Source organism: Rhinatrema bivittatum, chromosome 1 (genome assembly GCF_901001135.1).
Source record: "Rhinatrema bivittatum chromosome 1, aRhiBiv1.1, whole genome shotgun sequence".
Taxonomy (NCBI): domain Eukaryota; kingdom Metazoa; phylum Chordata; class Amphibia; order Gymnophiona; family Rhinatrematidae; genus Rhinatrema; species Rhinatrema bivittatum.
This window is the reverse complement of record NC_042615.1, coordinates 482,887,664-482,901,530: the sequence shown is the minus strand read 5'-3', so window position 1 is coordinate 482,901,530 and position 13,867 is coordinate 482,887,664. Positions and strand designations below refer to the sequence as shown.

Sequence of the window (13,867 nt, the reverse complement as noted above, 5' to 3'; positions counted from 1 at the left end):
CCTTGGTCCAGTAGCTGGGTTTCCCAGCATGGACTTAGCTGCGAATTCAGCTGAAAGGCAGTTGGTGCAGGAGACCGAGTGCGGCGGTAACAGCAGATGCCCTTTCTGCCCGCAGCCAGAGACTGTCTGTGTACTCAGCCGGTAAACACTGAGTTCAGGTAAGGTTTAGGAAAAAAAAAAAGGTTTTACCTGAATCAGAGACAGTTAGATGGGTTTCAGGACTTCCTTCGGTTTCCGTTCTCAGCATACCATGCCAACATTCGTTCCTGCTCCCGTTGGGGTTGGGGAACTGGGCAGTCTGGTGTGTTGAGCAGCCTCCGATGGGCTAGGCCCTGCACTTAGGTTTTTTCTTCACGCCACATTGTAGGCCGCAGTGGCCGTTTTCGCTCACTCTTGTGCATGTTCTGCTACTTTCCTTAGGCCGTCGGTGTGCACAGTGTGTCGGTTCTGCACATGTGTTGGGTGTGCTTTTTACACGTGCAAACTTTATGCACTTAACTTGGCGCACAGGTGGTGCGCGCGCCTTGCTGCGCTTATTTTTTTGTGCGTAAGCCATTTTGACACGCATTTACCACAATGATGGCGCCGATAAGCAAGAAGCCTGAGTCTTCCTATTTGTGTTGCCTGTCTTATTAGGGTTTCTCAGCCTGACCTGGCTTCTAACCTAAAAAACAACAAGGTAGGCAATCTAGAAAAGCCGTGAGGAACAACAGGAATAGATGCCAGTGAAGTCTTTTCCAAAAACTTTAATGGGTGGAGACTTATTAACTAATTGATAAAATCCGTCCGGCTCAGATTAAACTGACTAGAGTGGCGCAACATGTTGTGCCGCAGGATATACGATACACTTGCAGATGATTTATATGTGAGACAATTCAATTGCTTTTCAGATTTGAGAAATCTGTTTGAGCCTCTGAGGCAGCCACTAGAAGGTGGCGAAACTCAGCCTGAGTCGGGTGAATTTTATCAATTAGTTGATGTCTCCACCATTAAAGTTTTTGGAAAAGACTTCACTGGCATCTATTCCTGTTGTTCCTCACTGGCTTCTAACCTATCAGCGCTGCTCAGACGCTCATGGAGAGTTGTCTTCCTCTGATTTTGCTAAGCCTGGCTCCTCCCATTCTGATGATGGGTTGGTCACGGCCTTGATTGGGGGTATGCCAGCTATTGGTTCTCCCTTGACTGGTCCTCTGCTGGCGAGGGCAGTTTTGTGGGACCAGCTCCAGTTCCGTCTGGACCCGGCTGCCTTTTCTTGGGTGGAGTTTTTTTCAAGGCTTACAAGCTTTTCTTCAGGTGCAGTCCTATGCTGCCCCTGGTCCCTGCGGGTGTTCCCGATAGGAATCTGGATGACACTGATGATGAGGTTGATCCAGGTTCCCTGGAAGATAGGGAAATACCTTCAGGGCTGGAACCGTATCAAACGATGTTGTGGTTCTTTCATAGAGATGAACTGCCTCCCCTGATTTCGCAGACTTTGAAACAGCTGGGGTGTTCCTAGTTCGGATGCTATGTCAGAGCCAAGGAAGAATCCCATTTTGGTTTCCTTACATAAAGCCTCTTGTTTTTTCCCAGTGACAGATGCCATCCAGGAATTGATTGATCTGGAATGGGATGCACCAAAGGCAAATTTAAAGGGGGTTGGACATTGGAAGGCCTGTACCCCCGGATCTGGCTGTGAGAGAGCGTTTGCGTTTTCCCAAAGCGGATGCTCTGGTATGTGCCGTGTCTACAGGGAGGAGCAGCCTTGAAGGATGTACATGATAAAAGGATTGAGGCTACTCTTAAGCAAGCCTTTGAGGCAGTGGTGATTAATTTATAGATTGCCTCCTGTTGCAACCTAGTGGCTAGATCTTGTCTGCTTCTCTCTCAGGAGGTTGATGAGTCTGGAGGGAATTCCAGAGCGGTTATGGAGCCCTCTGTCTCCTTTTTAGCAGTTACAGGCTGTGATTTGGTCCAAACCTCAGCCAAAGGACTGGGTTCAGTGATAGTAGCCAGGTGTTAACTCTGGTTGTGAAATTGGTCAGCTGACACAGCTTCCAAAGCCAGTCTTACAAAGATGCCCTTTAAAGGCTTGCTCTTGTTTGGGAGCGAGTGGAGAAACTGGCTAGTAAGTGGGGCGAGTCTCCGGTGCCTCAGTTGCTGTAGGGTAAAGAAACAAGTTACAGCGCCCCTTTGGTATGAAGGGTCACTTCCAGGGCTCCAGGCGTTTTTGTCCCTAAAGAGGTATGGCCTTTCAGCGGCCTCGGCCTTTTGGTAGGTCTCGGTGCTTTCACTCGAAACGAGACAGGACAGAGTTTCCCTACTGGAAGTTCAGATCCAGAGATTGATGTCTCTGGTGTGTCAGTTGATGATCACTATACGCCTGATGGTGTGGTCCTACCTGCAGGTATTCAGTTTGATGGCAGCCAGCCACCCTGGAAGGTGGTACCATGGGCAAAGACACATATGCGTCCTCTTCAGTGCTCTCTGCCATCTCATTGGAACCCGCAGTCTCAGGATTATGCGGTTCGGCTCCACTTACAGATGGAAATTTGCTCCTATATTCAGTGGTGTTGCAGGAGGATCATAGGAGAAAAGGAGTTCCCTTGTCCTCTCTGGCCTGGTTGGTACTTACAACAGATGCGAGTCTCCATGGTTGAGGGGCTCACTGTCTAGAGTTAATGGTCCAGGGGCACTGGAATGCCGAAGAATCCCACTGGAACATCAATTGCCTGGAGGCCCGGGTAGTATGGCTGGCATGCTTGAGGTTCAACCACAGGCTGCGGAATCAAGCGGTTCGCATTATGTCAGACAACGCGATGACTGTGGCCTATATCAGTCGCCAGGGAGGAACCAAGAGCCAGCAAGCGTCGCAGGAAATAGACCAGCTGATAGAATGGGCAGAAGGTCATCTGCAGATGTTCTTGGCCTCTCACATTGCAGAAAAAGACAACATAAGAGCGAACTTTCTCAGCAGGGAGAGCCTGGACCCAGGAGAGTGGGTGTTGTCAGCTGAGATGTTTCAGCTGATTGTGGATCGCTGGGGCCTTCCGTTCCTAGACCTGCTGGCGATTTTTCAAAATGCGAGGGTTCCTTGCTTCTACAGTCGCAGGAGAGATCTGTGGTCCCTGGGAATAGTCGCTCTGGTGCAGGTCTGGCCGGAAGACAGATTGTTTATGCCTTTCTTCCGTGACCCTTGCTGGGCAGGATGATTTGCAAGATTGAAGGCCACAGGGGGCTAGTACTCCTGGTGGTGTGGCGCTGGACTAGCCCACACATCCGTGGTGTGCGGATTTGCGACGAGTCCTGGTGGAGGCCCCCATTTGTCTTCTGCAGCACATGGATCTGCTTCAGCAGGGTTCTTCATGAGGATCCGACTTTATTCTGTGTTACGGTTTGGCTCTTGAGAGGGGCTCACCTGTTAAAGCATGGTTATTCCTCTGCAGTGATTGTCACTTTACTCCGCACTCGCAAGGTGTCCACTTCCTTGGCTTATTTGTGGGTTTGGAGAGTTTTTGAGGTCTGGTGTGAGGAGCGAAGCGTTCTTTCTCATTCAGTTAAGATCCCTCTCACTCTGAATTTTTTGCAGGGTGGATTGAATAAAAGCTTGGCCCTTAACTTCTTGGAAGGTGCAGGTTGTGGCTCTTGCCTGTTTCAAAGGCCTGGTGAATGGTGTTTCCTTGTTTCCTCCTGATGAGGCCTGTTTTTTGAAGGGAATGAAGCACCTTAGGCCTCCCTTGAGGTTACCGGTTCCATTGTGGAGTTTTAATTTGGTGCTGGACGTTTTGGCAGGCCCTACATTCCGACCAATGCAGAGCCTTTCCTTACGGTTGTTGACTTTGAAGACTGTGTTCCTGGTGGCTATATGTTCTGCACGTCAGATTTCTGAGCTGCAGGCATTGTTTTGCGGGAGCCGTTCCTTTGTGTGAAGCTGGGGACGTTACAGCTGCGTACTGTTCCATCCTTCTTGCCCAAAGTAGTCTCGAACTTTCGTTTGAATCAGTCTACTTGCCATCCCTGGATACGGTCAGGGATGTGGAGGAGTTTCGCCTTTTACGCTCCTTGGATATTAAGCATTTTGTCATGTTTTTAATCAGTTTTTTGCTAGTCTGTCCACAGTTGCTTTTGAAGAGAATACTGACAGGCTGGGGTCACTGTAGGAGTATATACACTGTGAGTCAGCTTGCTCTGTCTCCCATCAGCTGCCAGGGGAGCATAAACGCACTGGTCCTGAGTCCATCTGTCTACACGAAGGAAAATGAAATTATCAGGTAAGTAATTTCTCCATTGCAACCACTTCTGGTATTATAGCATAAACTGTTTGGTGCAGTTCACTTTTCTGTTTTTATTTCATGGTGGGAGCTTTCATACTCTGATCTGCTCTTTTTCATTTTATTAGATTCAGAATAAGGATCCCAAGTCCTGGGTGTCGCACTACAAGGAAGCTCAGGATGAGATTACTACCACAACAGCTCCTTAATAAACTTTGATCGCATGCATAAGTGTAGTGCTCTCTAAGGACCCCCATCCTCTTGTGGATCCTGCAAGCAAATATGTCTAAGTGGGGTCTCTGCTGCTGCTGTTTGTTTTAAATCTAGAAGGGACATCACATGGTTATGTAGACTTCTTTGTATGCTATGAAGGGGCATTGTCTGGATGGCTCATACAGGAATGGAGATGAAACAGATTTATGTTTGATTTAATAAAGTGTTTATTCTGTTACAAGCTGCTTTGTGAACAATATGAATGCCACCCTTTTGACTCAATGGCCCTTACTATTAGCTGTACATATAGATATCTGAATATATAGTTAGTTTAATGGGATAAAGCCAATATGGATTTAGCCAATGTAAGTCTTGCCTCACAAATTAGCTACATATTTTTTAAGGCTTAAATAAACATGTGGATAAAGGTGAACCAGTTGATATAGTTTATCTGGATTTCCAGAAAGCATCTGACAAAATCCCATATGAGAGACATCTTAGGAAATTAGAAAGTCATGGGATAGGTGGCAGTGTCCTATTGTGGCTTGCCAACTGATTAAAAGATAGAAAACAGAGAGTAGGTAAATGTTCCCAATGGAAAAAGGATAATAGTGGCGTGGCCCAGGGATCTGTTCTGGGACCAATGCTTTTTAATATATTTATAAATGACCTGGAAATGGGAACAGCAATTGAGGTGATCAAATTTGCTGATGACAAAATTATTCAAAGTTGTCAAATCACTAGAGGATTGTGAGAAATTGCAAGAGGACATTGTAAAACTGGGCATGTAAATGGCAAATGAAATTTAATGTAAACAAATGCAAAGTGATGTACTTAGGGAAGAGTAACCTAAATTATAGCTACAAAATGCAAGGTTCCATGTTAGGAGTTCACCACTCAGAAAAAAGATCTAGGTGTCGTCATTGAAAATACATTGAAATCTTCTGCTCAGTGTGCAGCAGCAGCCAAGAAAGCAAATAGAATGGTAGGTATTATTAGGAAAGGAATGGAAAATAAAACAGAGAATATCATAATGCCTCTGTATCAATCCATGGTACAACCTCATCTTGAATGCTGTGTGCAGTTTTGGTCACACATCTCAAGAAAGATATAGCGGAATTAGAAAAGATATAGAGAAGGGCGACCAAGATGATAAAGGGGATGGAACAATTCCCCTATGAAGAAAGGCTAAAGTTAGGACTCTAGCTTGGAGAAGATACCGCTGAGGGGAGATATGATAGAGATCCATAAAATAGTAAGTGGCATGGAACGAGTAAATGTTAATCGGTTGTTTACTCTTTCGAAAAGTACAAAGACCAGGGGAAACACAATGAAGTTACTGGGTAATATATTTAAAACAAATAAGAAAATATTTTTTTACTCAATGCATAATTAAGCTCCAGAATTCATTGCCAAAGGATGTGGTAAAAGCTATTAGTGTAGCTGCATTTAAAAAAGGTTTGGACAAGTTCTTGTAGGAAAAATTCATTAATTATTAAGGGAGAGTTGCAGAAATCCACTGCTTATTTTTGGGATAAGCAGCTTGGAATCTGTCTACTCCTTGGGATCCTGCCAGGTACTTGTGACCTGGCTTGGCCACTATTGGAAACAGGATACTGGGCTTGATGGACCCTTGGTCTGACCCAGTATGGCAAGCCTTATGTTCTGTGTCGTAAGAGATCTGTGAGAAGGGAAAATGGCCAAGAGGAATAAAAGGGACAAAGAGGCTGAGTGTGGCAGAAAAATAGAAAAGAAAAAAGGGGATGAAAGACCCAACTTTAAAGGAAGAAAAATGAATAAAAATTAAAAAGACTAGCAGGGCAAGCTGTGTACAGATGCACCTAGCTCTGCTTTTGGCCCCTCACATGGCTGAGTGTATAGACCTCACTCATGCCTTGCATATGGAGAAGGGTGATACTGGAGGCACGGCTCTTGTCGACTGCTGTGGATTTCCCCATCCTTCACCAGGTCTTCTGCTCATGATGTCCTCTGCAAGCCTGAGACACTCTTAATACCAAGGGCAAAAAAGAACCAAATGGGAAAGGGAAAAAAATAGTTCTAGTTCTCTACTAGAAAAAAATAAACATTCTTTTCAAAGAAAGAAAAATGTCTTTTTTTTTTTTCTTGTTTTATGGTCTTCTAGAAGTGATCTGGTACAGTGTCCAAAGCCTCCTCTGGATCCCGTGAAACCTCTACGTTCTGTGTAAGAAAGAGAAGAGGTTGAAGGGTCTGAGGGGAAATACTTATTTGTTTTATTTTATTTATTAAGCTTTTATATACCGTCGTTCAGACTGGCCATCACAACTGTTTCCACGTATAAAATATAAGTAAAACATAAATAATAAGTCAGATAATGAGCAATTGTTCCTAAAATATGGTAAATAAAACAAATATGATAAACAAATAAAATACAATCATAATAAAGCAATTTAAAATACACTAAAATACTTAATATGTAAATGCTATACATTTCTCACTCTCACTTAGATGGTAACTTTAAAACAAGCATGCATGCCCCCACATAATGTGCTTATGAACACTCAAGCCACATATATGCTGGAATTTTGAATCATCTGTGCAAGTATATGTGCATGATTTAAAATGCACCTAATGTGCGTATGCTCCAAATTTTAAGTAGGTACACGAGGAAACATCTTCACATGTCTTCCTTAGGAATTTGTCAGCTTAGCACGCACACCTAGGCAGATCTTAAAACATGTTCATGTGAAGGAAATAGCCAGTTTCACCCATTAGTCCACCAGTTTGCCCAGTCAATCTCTAGGTCATCCAGACTCCTCTGGTTCTTCGGCCTGCACTCCTTGCCCCCCCACCCTCCCCACTTTACCCAGACCCCTCACCAAGTCATTTTAGGCCTAAAGTTAGTTTTCTTCAGACTTACACCTCATCAAGAGCAGAAGTAAATAAATGCAGGGAACGTGGTATTTAAAATCTGTATTTGTGTGTAAATGTTAGTCCCATCCTGGAACACCTCTGACACATCCTACCTCTGCCCCTTTTTCACACGTGTTTATACGCACATAATTGGGCTGTTTTAAAAATGAATTGCTTGTGCTTGGCCCAGATACTCGCATATATGTGCCTTTAATGCAAGCAACTCTTAAAATTCACCCCATAGTAAGAGAAATTGGGCAGTGTCTCTTGTCATACTGCTACTATTACTTAACTTTTATAGCGCTACTCGTATGCAGCACTGTACAAAAACCATGTAAGAGACAGTCCCTGCTCAATACAGCGTACAGTCTAATCAAGACAAACAAGGGCAAAAGATATTTGGATAATTTCATTTATAAAGACTTAAAAAAAAAATTGAGGTTGTAAGTGGGACAATGGGGTTAAGATTTAAAAGTAGCCTTAAAAAGGTGGATTTTTAGACTGGATTTAAATAAAGCAAGGGAGGAAACATGACACACCAGCTCAGGAAGTCTATTTCAAGCGCATATGCAGCCAGGTGGAAAGCACAGAGTTGGGAATTTGGTGGTAGTGGAGAAGGGCATATATAGGAGTGAAGTGCATAATGAGTTTAGAGAGAAATAAAAGAGAGGTAGTGAGGAATTGTTGACTGAAGGCTCTTGCAAGTAAGAAAAGCATAAAATGAATGCAGGAAGGGATAGGGAATTGGAAAGTTGGGTTATATGGGTGTAGCAACTTTGGCAAAAGATGTCACACAGCTGAATTTTGGATAGACTGAGTGGAGAGCGATGACTTACTGACAGACCTGTGAAAAACAGATTGCAATAATCTTAAGCAGAAGTTGATGAGGGGATAAGGTTTCTGGTAGTGTATTCAGAAAGAAAGGGATGGATTTTTGTGAAGTTATAAAGAAAGAAATGGCACATTTTAGCTGAGTGTTGAATATGTGTAGAGAAGGGGGAGAGGAGTTTAAAATGATGCCAAGGTTGTGGGATGAGGGGACTGAGAGGATTACAGAGTTAATCAAAGAAAGGAAGAAGAGGGCAGATGAGCTTTATTTTGGCCATGTTGAGTTTAAGATGGCAGTAGGACATCTAGGCAGCAATTTCAGGCAAGTAAGCTAATATCTAGGACTAGATTCATGACTAAATTTCTGGTAAAAATGGTATTGAAAGCCATGAGAGGAAATTAGAGCACCAGTGGATTAGTATACAAAGAGAAAAGGACCCAGGACAGAGCCATGAGGCACACTAATTGTTAATGGGATGGCAGTAGAGGAGGATCTACCAGAGGATACACTGAAAGTGCAATGGAGAGGTAAGAAGAGAAACAAGAGAAGACAAAGTATCAAGGAATAGGTGATGACCAACAGTGTCAAAAGCAGTAGATAGGTCAAGGAGGATAAGGTCATTGGAGACTTTGGCAAGGGCTGTTTTCCTAGGCCAAGCAGGATGTAATCCTCACAGATGGGTGACATAATCAGATGAAGCCCGGCACAGAAAACGTTTGTCAAAGTTTCTAGAAGCTTTGATTGGCACTGAGCATGCCCAGCATGCCAATATCCGTGTGTCCATGCAAGGTCCCCCTTCAATGTTCTTTTGCGCGGTGCAGTTGCCTCTCTGTTTTGGAGCTCAGGCTCCTAAGAGTATTTTTCTTGTCTTTTTCCCGGTTCTTCTCCGTCCAAACGCCAGGTCCCCCTCTCAATGCGGTAGGTTTAAATTTTATACCACCTCTGCATTCAATTCCTGGTGTGCTGCTCCTCAGTGGCCTTTGGCCATCGACCGCATGCCGGTTATTTTTTCTTCATGGTGTCTGGTTTTCGCCGGTGTCCCCAGTGCCCGCAGACCATGTCCATCACGGACCCGCATGAGGTTTGTATCCTCTGCCTGGGTTCATTGCACAACATCCGAGGGAGTCAACAGATGACCCCCAAAGGCCATTGCACGTAGCTTGATAAAATGGAGAAACGTTTTGCCTCCAAGAAGTCTGCTCCATCCACGCCTGCATAGGGTTGAGGAAAACCGCTTGATACGCTTTCAATCCCCCGGTGGCATTGTCTAAAGACTGTGGAGACAGTGACCGCTCTTCCATGGTCTCTCCACTTTCAAGGACATCGGGATCTTCAGCTTCCTCAGTGCCAGGGAAAGACCAGGCCGAGCATTTTGGGAGATCCCGGAAACACAGACACGGTCGCCATCGACACATGACACCAGTCCCTATGCGGCATCGGCGCCTGCCATGCCACCACTGACGTGACCCTGTAGCAAGGAGGCCTTACCCTCCGATAGACCCAGGAGTCTCAGGTGTTCCCCACCAATACCAGTGCTGGGCACCGTGCCTCCTCGAAGTGCCAAGGATACCTCGTCCCCCTCCATCAACCCTGTCCTCAGGATTTCCAGGAGGAGCTGGACCACAGGGTGCAGTGTGTGGTACTCAGAGCCCTATGGACCATTGAACTACCCTCGCCACCGGTGCCGGAGCCTGCGCCATCCATTCTGGTGCCCCTGCTCAAGCGTCTGGATGTCCTGCTTGGAGCACTCTTGACTCAAGTGGTGCCCGAGGGACCCTCTGTTCCCCAGTGGCCACCGATGCCTCAGTTGAGTAAGATTCCCAGCATTGGGTCCTGGGAGGAGGAAGATGCGCACTGACCGGTGCCATCCGGTGCAGTGATCCCAAGGTCTTTGCTTCCCGAATCCTTGCCTGGGTGGTCCGGCCTCCCAAGACCCTTGGTGCCCCCGGTTCCACTGGGGTATTCAGTGCCCTCAAGGCCCTCTGTGCCCAGGTCCAGGGATTTGTGCAGACCTCACCCACGTAGGCCCCATGGGGACCTCAGCAAGGAAGAGAGGGCCTTATGATCTGTGGGGAGACGACTCTTCAGAGTCTTCCTCCGAGATTTCAGATGATCCTCTCTGACCCTTCATCTCCGGAGGAAAGTCGTTGGCCTCCTCCGGAGGATCTCTCCTTCACGGGCTTTGTATGGACCATAGCTGAGACCATCCCCTTCTAGCTTCTAACGGAGGAGGATGTACTGCATAAGATGTTAGAGGTCCTCCAATTTGTCGATGCCCCAAAGGAGATAGTAGCTGTTCCCATCCATGACATCTTTAACGACCTCTTTCTTCGGATGTGGGAACACCCAATATCCATTGCCCCAGTAAATAGGAAGGCAGATGCTACCTATTTGGTACAACAGGCCTTGGGCTTCGAGAGATGCCACTTCCTCCACCAGTCTGTGAGAGTGGAGTCCACTCTCAAATGGACCAAATGCTCCCACACCCATGCCTTGGCCCTGCTGGGGCAAGAGCATAAGGAGCTCGATACCTTGGGCAGGAAGGTTTTTCAGGGCGCCATGCTTAATGCCTGGATATCCTACCAATTGGATGAAAGAAAAGAAATAGATGCCTGTAGTCTTAAAACAATCCTTTATTGCAGTGGAGACACAAGGGTAGCCCGACTCTGGCCGAGTTTCGCCGTTTCAAAACGGCTGCCTCAGGGGCTTACAATAATCTTCTTGAATTCATTAGTTATATATCGACTAAGGCCTTTGCTAGTGGAGTTCTGCTATCGCGAATGCTTCAAGACGCAACATAAGAGATCATACAGCTCTTTATATGATCACACTATGGGGTAGATTTTCAGACGAGCGCGAACAGCCTACTTTTGTTTGCGCTCCAGGCGCAAACAAAAGTACGCTGGATTTTAGTAGATACGCGCGTAGTCGCGCGTATCTACTAAAATCCTGGATCGGCGCGCGCAAGGCTATCGATTTCGTATAGCCTGCGCGCGCCGAGCCGCGCAGCCTACCCCCGTTCCCTCCTAGGCCGCTCCGAAATCGGAGCGGCCTAGAAGGGAACTTTCCTTTGCCCTCCCCTCACCTTCCCCTCCCTTCCCCTACCTAACCCACCCGCCCGGCCCTGTCTAAACCCCCATCCTACCTTTGTCGGGGGATTTACGCCTCCCAGAGGGAGGCGTAAATCCCCGCGCGCCAGCGGGCCTCCTGCGCGCCGGGCCGCGACCTGGGGGCGGGTACGGAGGGCGCGGCCACGCCCCCGGGCCGTAGCCACGCCCCCGTACCCGCCCCAAAACGCTGCCGACACGCCCCCGCAACGCCGCGCGCTCCGGCCCCGCCCCCGACACGCCTCCCGACACGCCCACTCCGAAAACCCCGGGACTTACGCGAGTCCCGGGGTTCTGCGCGCGCCGGTGAGCCTATGTAAAATAGGCTCACCGGCGCGCAGGGCCCTGCTCGCGTAAATCCGCCCGGTTTTGGGCGGATTTACGCGAGCAGGGCTCTGAAAATCCGCCCCTATATTCTTAGTCGATATATAACTAATGAATTCAAGAAGATTACTGTAAGCCCCTGAGGCAGCCGTTTTGAAACGGCGAAACTCGGCCAGAGTCGGGCTACCCTTGTGTCTCCACTGCAATAAAGGATTGTTTTAAGACTACAGGCATCTATTTCTTTTCTTTCATCCTGACGGCTATTATAGATCACCTTCCTTCGTGCTTTTTGGGTCCTATCCTACCAATTGTACATGACTCAGTACAATCAGAAGCTATGGAAGCAGGTCCAAGAAATTGTGGAACTTCTTCCACAGCAGCAGCAGGAGTCTTTGTCCGCTATCAAGCAACAAGGTTTCGAAGCAGGAAAACATGAAGTGAGATCCACCTACGATGTCTTTGAGATCACTGCCAGGGTGGCTGCCATGGGCATTAGTGCCCGTAGGATGGCTTGGCTCCGTGCTTCCGACCTAAGGCCAGAGGTCCAAGAGAAATTGGCTAACCTCCCCTGTACAAAGAATCTTTTTGGGGACAAGGTCAGGGATTTGGTAGCCCAGTTGAAGGATCACCATGAAAGCCTCCAACAGCCATCAGCCAATGCTTCGGACCCACCATCCTCCAATACGGAAACCTCACTGACCCAATTCTAGGAGGTCTTTCTATAGGCAGCAGAAATATCCCCCTGCCTCTCGGTCTCATGTTCCGCACTGCTTTCAGGGGCCGCTCCTGCCAACAGAGGAATCCTAGGCCCCAGCCAGCCCCCCAACAGGCTCCGGCAATGAGGTTTTGAGTGGAGGCGAAGGAGCATGAGCCAGCACATTGTACCCATGCCACCTGATCCACCAGTTGGGGGGGGAAGAATTCTCTGCTTTGCCCATTGTTAGTCAATCATCACCTCGGACCGATGGTGCTCACTATTGTTTGTTAAGGGTATCGACTAAACTTCAGAGAAATCCCGGAGGACTCTCCCCCGTGTCCATTGTGGGGTTTGTCCGTCCAACAGTACATACTACTCGCAGAGCTTTCTGCCATCCTACAGGTGGGAGCAATAGAACCCATCTCCCATCACCACCAGGGTCGAGGGTTCTATTTCAAGGTATTTTCTGATACCAAAGAGAACTGGGAGCTTGCACCTCATTCTTGATCTAAGGGCATTGAACAAATTCCTCAGAAGGGAAAAATTCAAAATGATTTTTCTGGGTACTCTGATCCCCCTGCTCAAAAAGGGGGACTGGCTCTGCTCCCTCGACCTCAAGGATGCCTATGCCCACATTGCCCTCTTTCCCAGAGACAGGAAGTATCTGTGATTTGTGGTGGAGAAGGCTCACTACCAATACAGAGTGCTACTATTTGGTTTGGCCTCAGCCCCTTGCGTCTTCACCAAATGCCTGGCAGTAGTAGCAGTGCACTTCAGACAGCGGACCGTGCACATCTTCCCTTACTTAGACGACTGGCAGGTCAAAAGTGACTCCCGGGCAGGAGCGCTGGACGCTTTGACCCTGACCATGCGGGTGCTGCAAAAGCGTTCTTGCCCTGTGATCGGGCTCTTGCCCTATCCTCGCTGGCAACTTTGGTGCGCAACAGTTGGTATGTGAGTACCCGCCTACTTCTTTGCTTGCTTGGCCACATGGCAGCCTCTGTTAGTTACCCCGCTAGCCCGTCTCTGCATGCGCAGAGCACAATAGACATTGCAATCTCAATGGCAGCAGGCATCCCAGGACCTCAAGGCCCATGTTTCAGTCATACAACCTCTGAGGACCTCTCTATCCTGGTGGGAGAATCTCTCCAATCTGGAGCAGTGCGTTTCCTTCCAGGCTACCCCGCCTCAAATAGTGCTTACCACTAATGCCTCTCTCCATGGCTGGGGGGCCCATGTGGACAACCTCCACACGCAGGGTCAATGGACCGCTCAAGAAGCTCTGTGTCAGATAAACTTCTTGGAGCTTCGGGCAATGTGTTCCACGATCGCTTGTCCCACAAGGCAGTCTTGATCTGTACAATCAGGTTGCGATGTGGTACATCAACAAGCAAGGTAGCACAGGATCGCTCCTCCTTTGCCAGGAGGCCGTAGAGATCTGGTCCTGGGCCTTGTTGCAAGGAATGTCCCTGCGATCCTTGTGCCTGCCCCAGGACATTGAATGTGCTGGAAGACTGACTAAGCCGCTCCTTTCATCCGCACGAGTGGTCACTGG

The 13,867-nt window shown here is 47.7% G+C and overlaps 2 protein-coding genes across 5 annotated transcripts in view; one reads left to right on the top strand and one right to left on the bottom strand.

Annotated features, from left to right (window-relative positions):
* LOC115094371 (non-structural maintenance of chromosomes element 3 homolog) overlaps positions 1–4,701 on the top strand; it is a 100,790-nt gene extending 96,089 nt beyond the window's left edge. The window contains exon 10 of the mRNA XM_029607360.1: positions 4,379–4,701. Coding sequence (XP_029463220.1) covers positions 4,379–4,459 — 81 coding nt within the window. The 3' untranslated portion in view covers positions 4,460–4,701. The remainder of the gene's footprint in view (positions 1–4,378) is intronic.
* Positions 4,702–6,533: 1,832 nt separating this feature from the next.
* Positions 6,534–13,867, bottom strand: part of PFKFB1 (6-phosphofructo-2-kinase/fructose-2,6-biphosphatase 1) — a 132,144-nt gene continuing 124,810 nt past the window's right edge. For all 4 annotated transcript variants that reach the window (XM_029607331.1, XM_029607350.1, XM_029607323.1 and 1 more), the window contains one exon: positions 6,534–6,662. In XM_029607331.1, the coding sequence (XP_029463191.1) occupies positions 6,603–6,662 (60 nt within the window). In that variant the 3' untranslated portion in view covers positions 6,534–6,602. The remainder of the gene's footprint in view (positions 6,663–13,867) is intronic.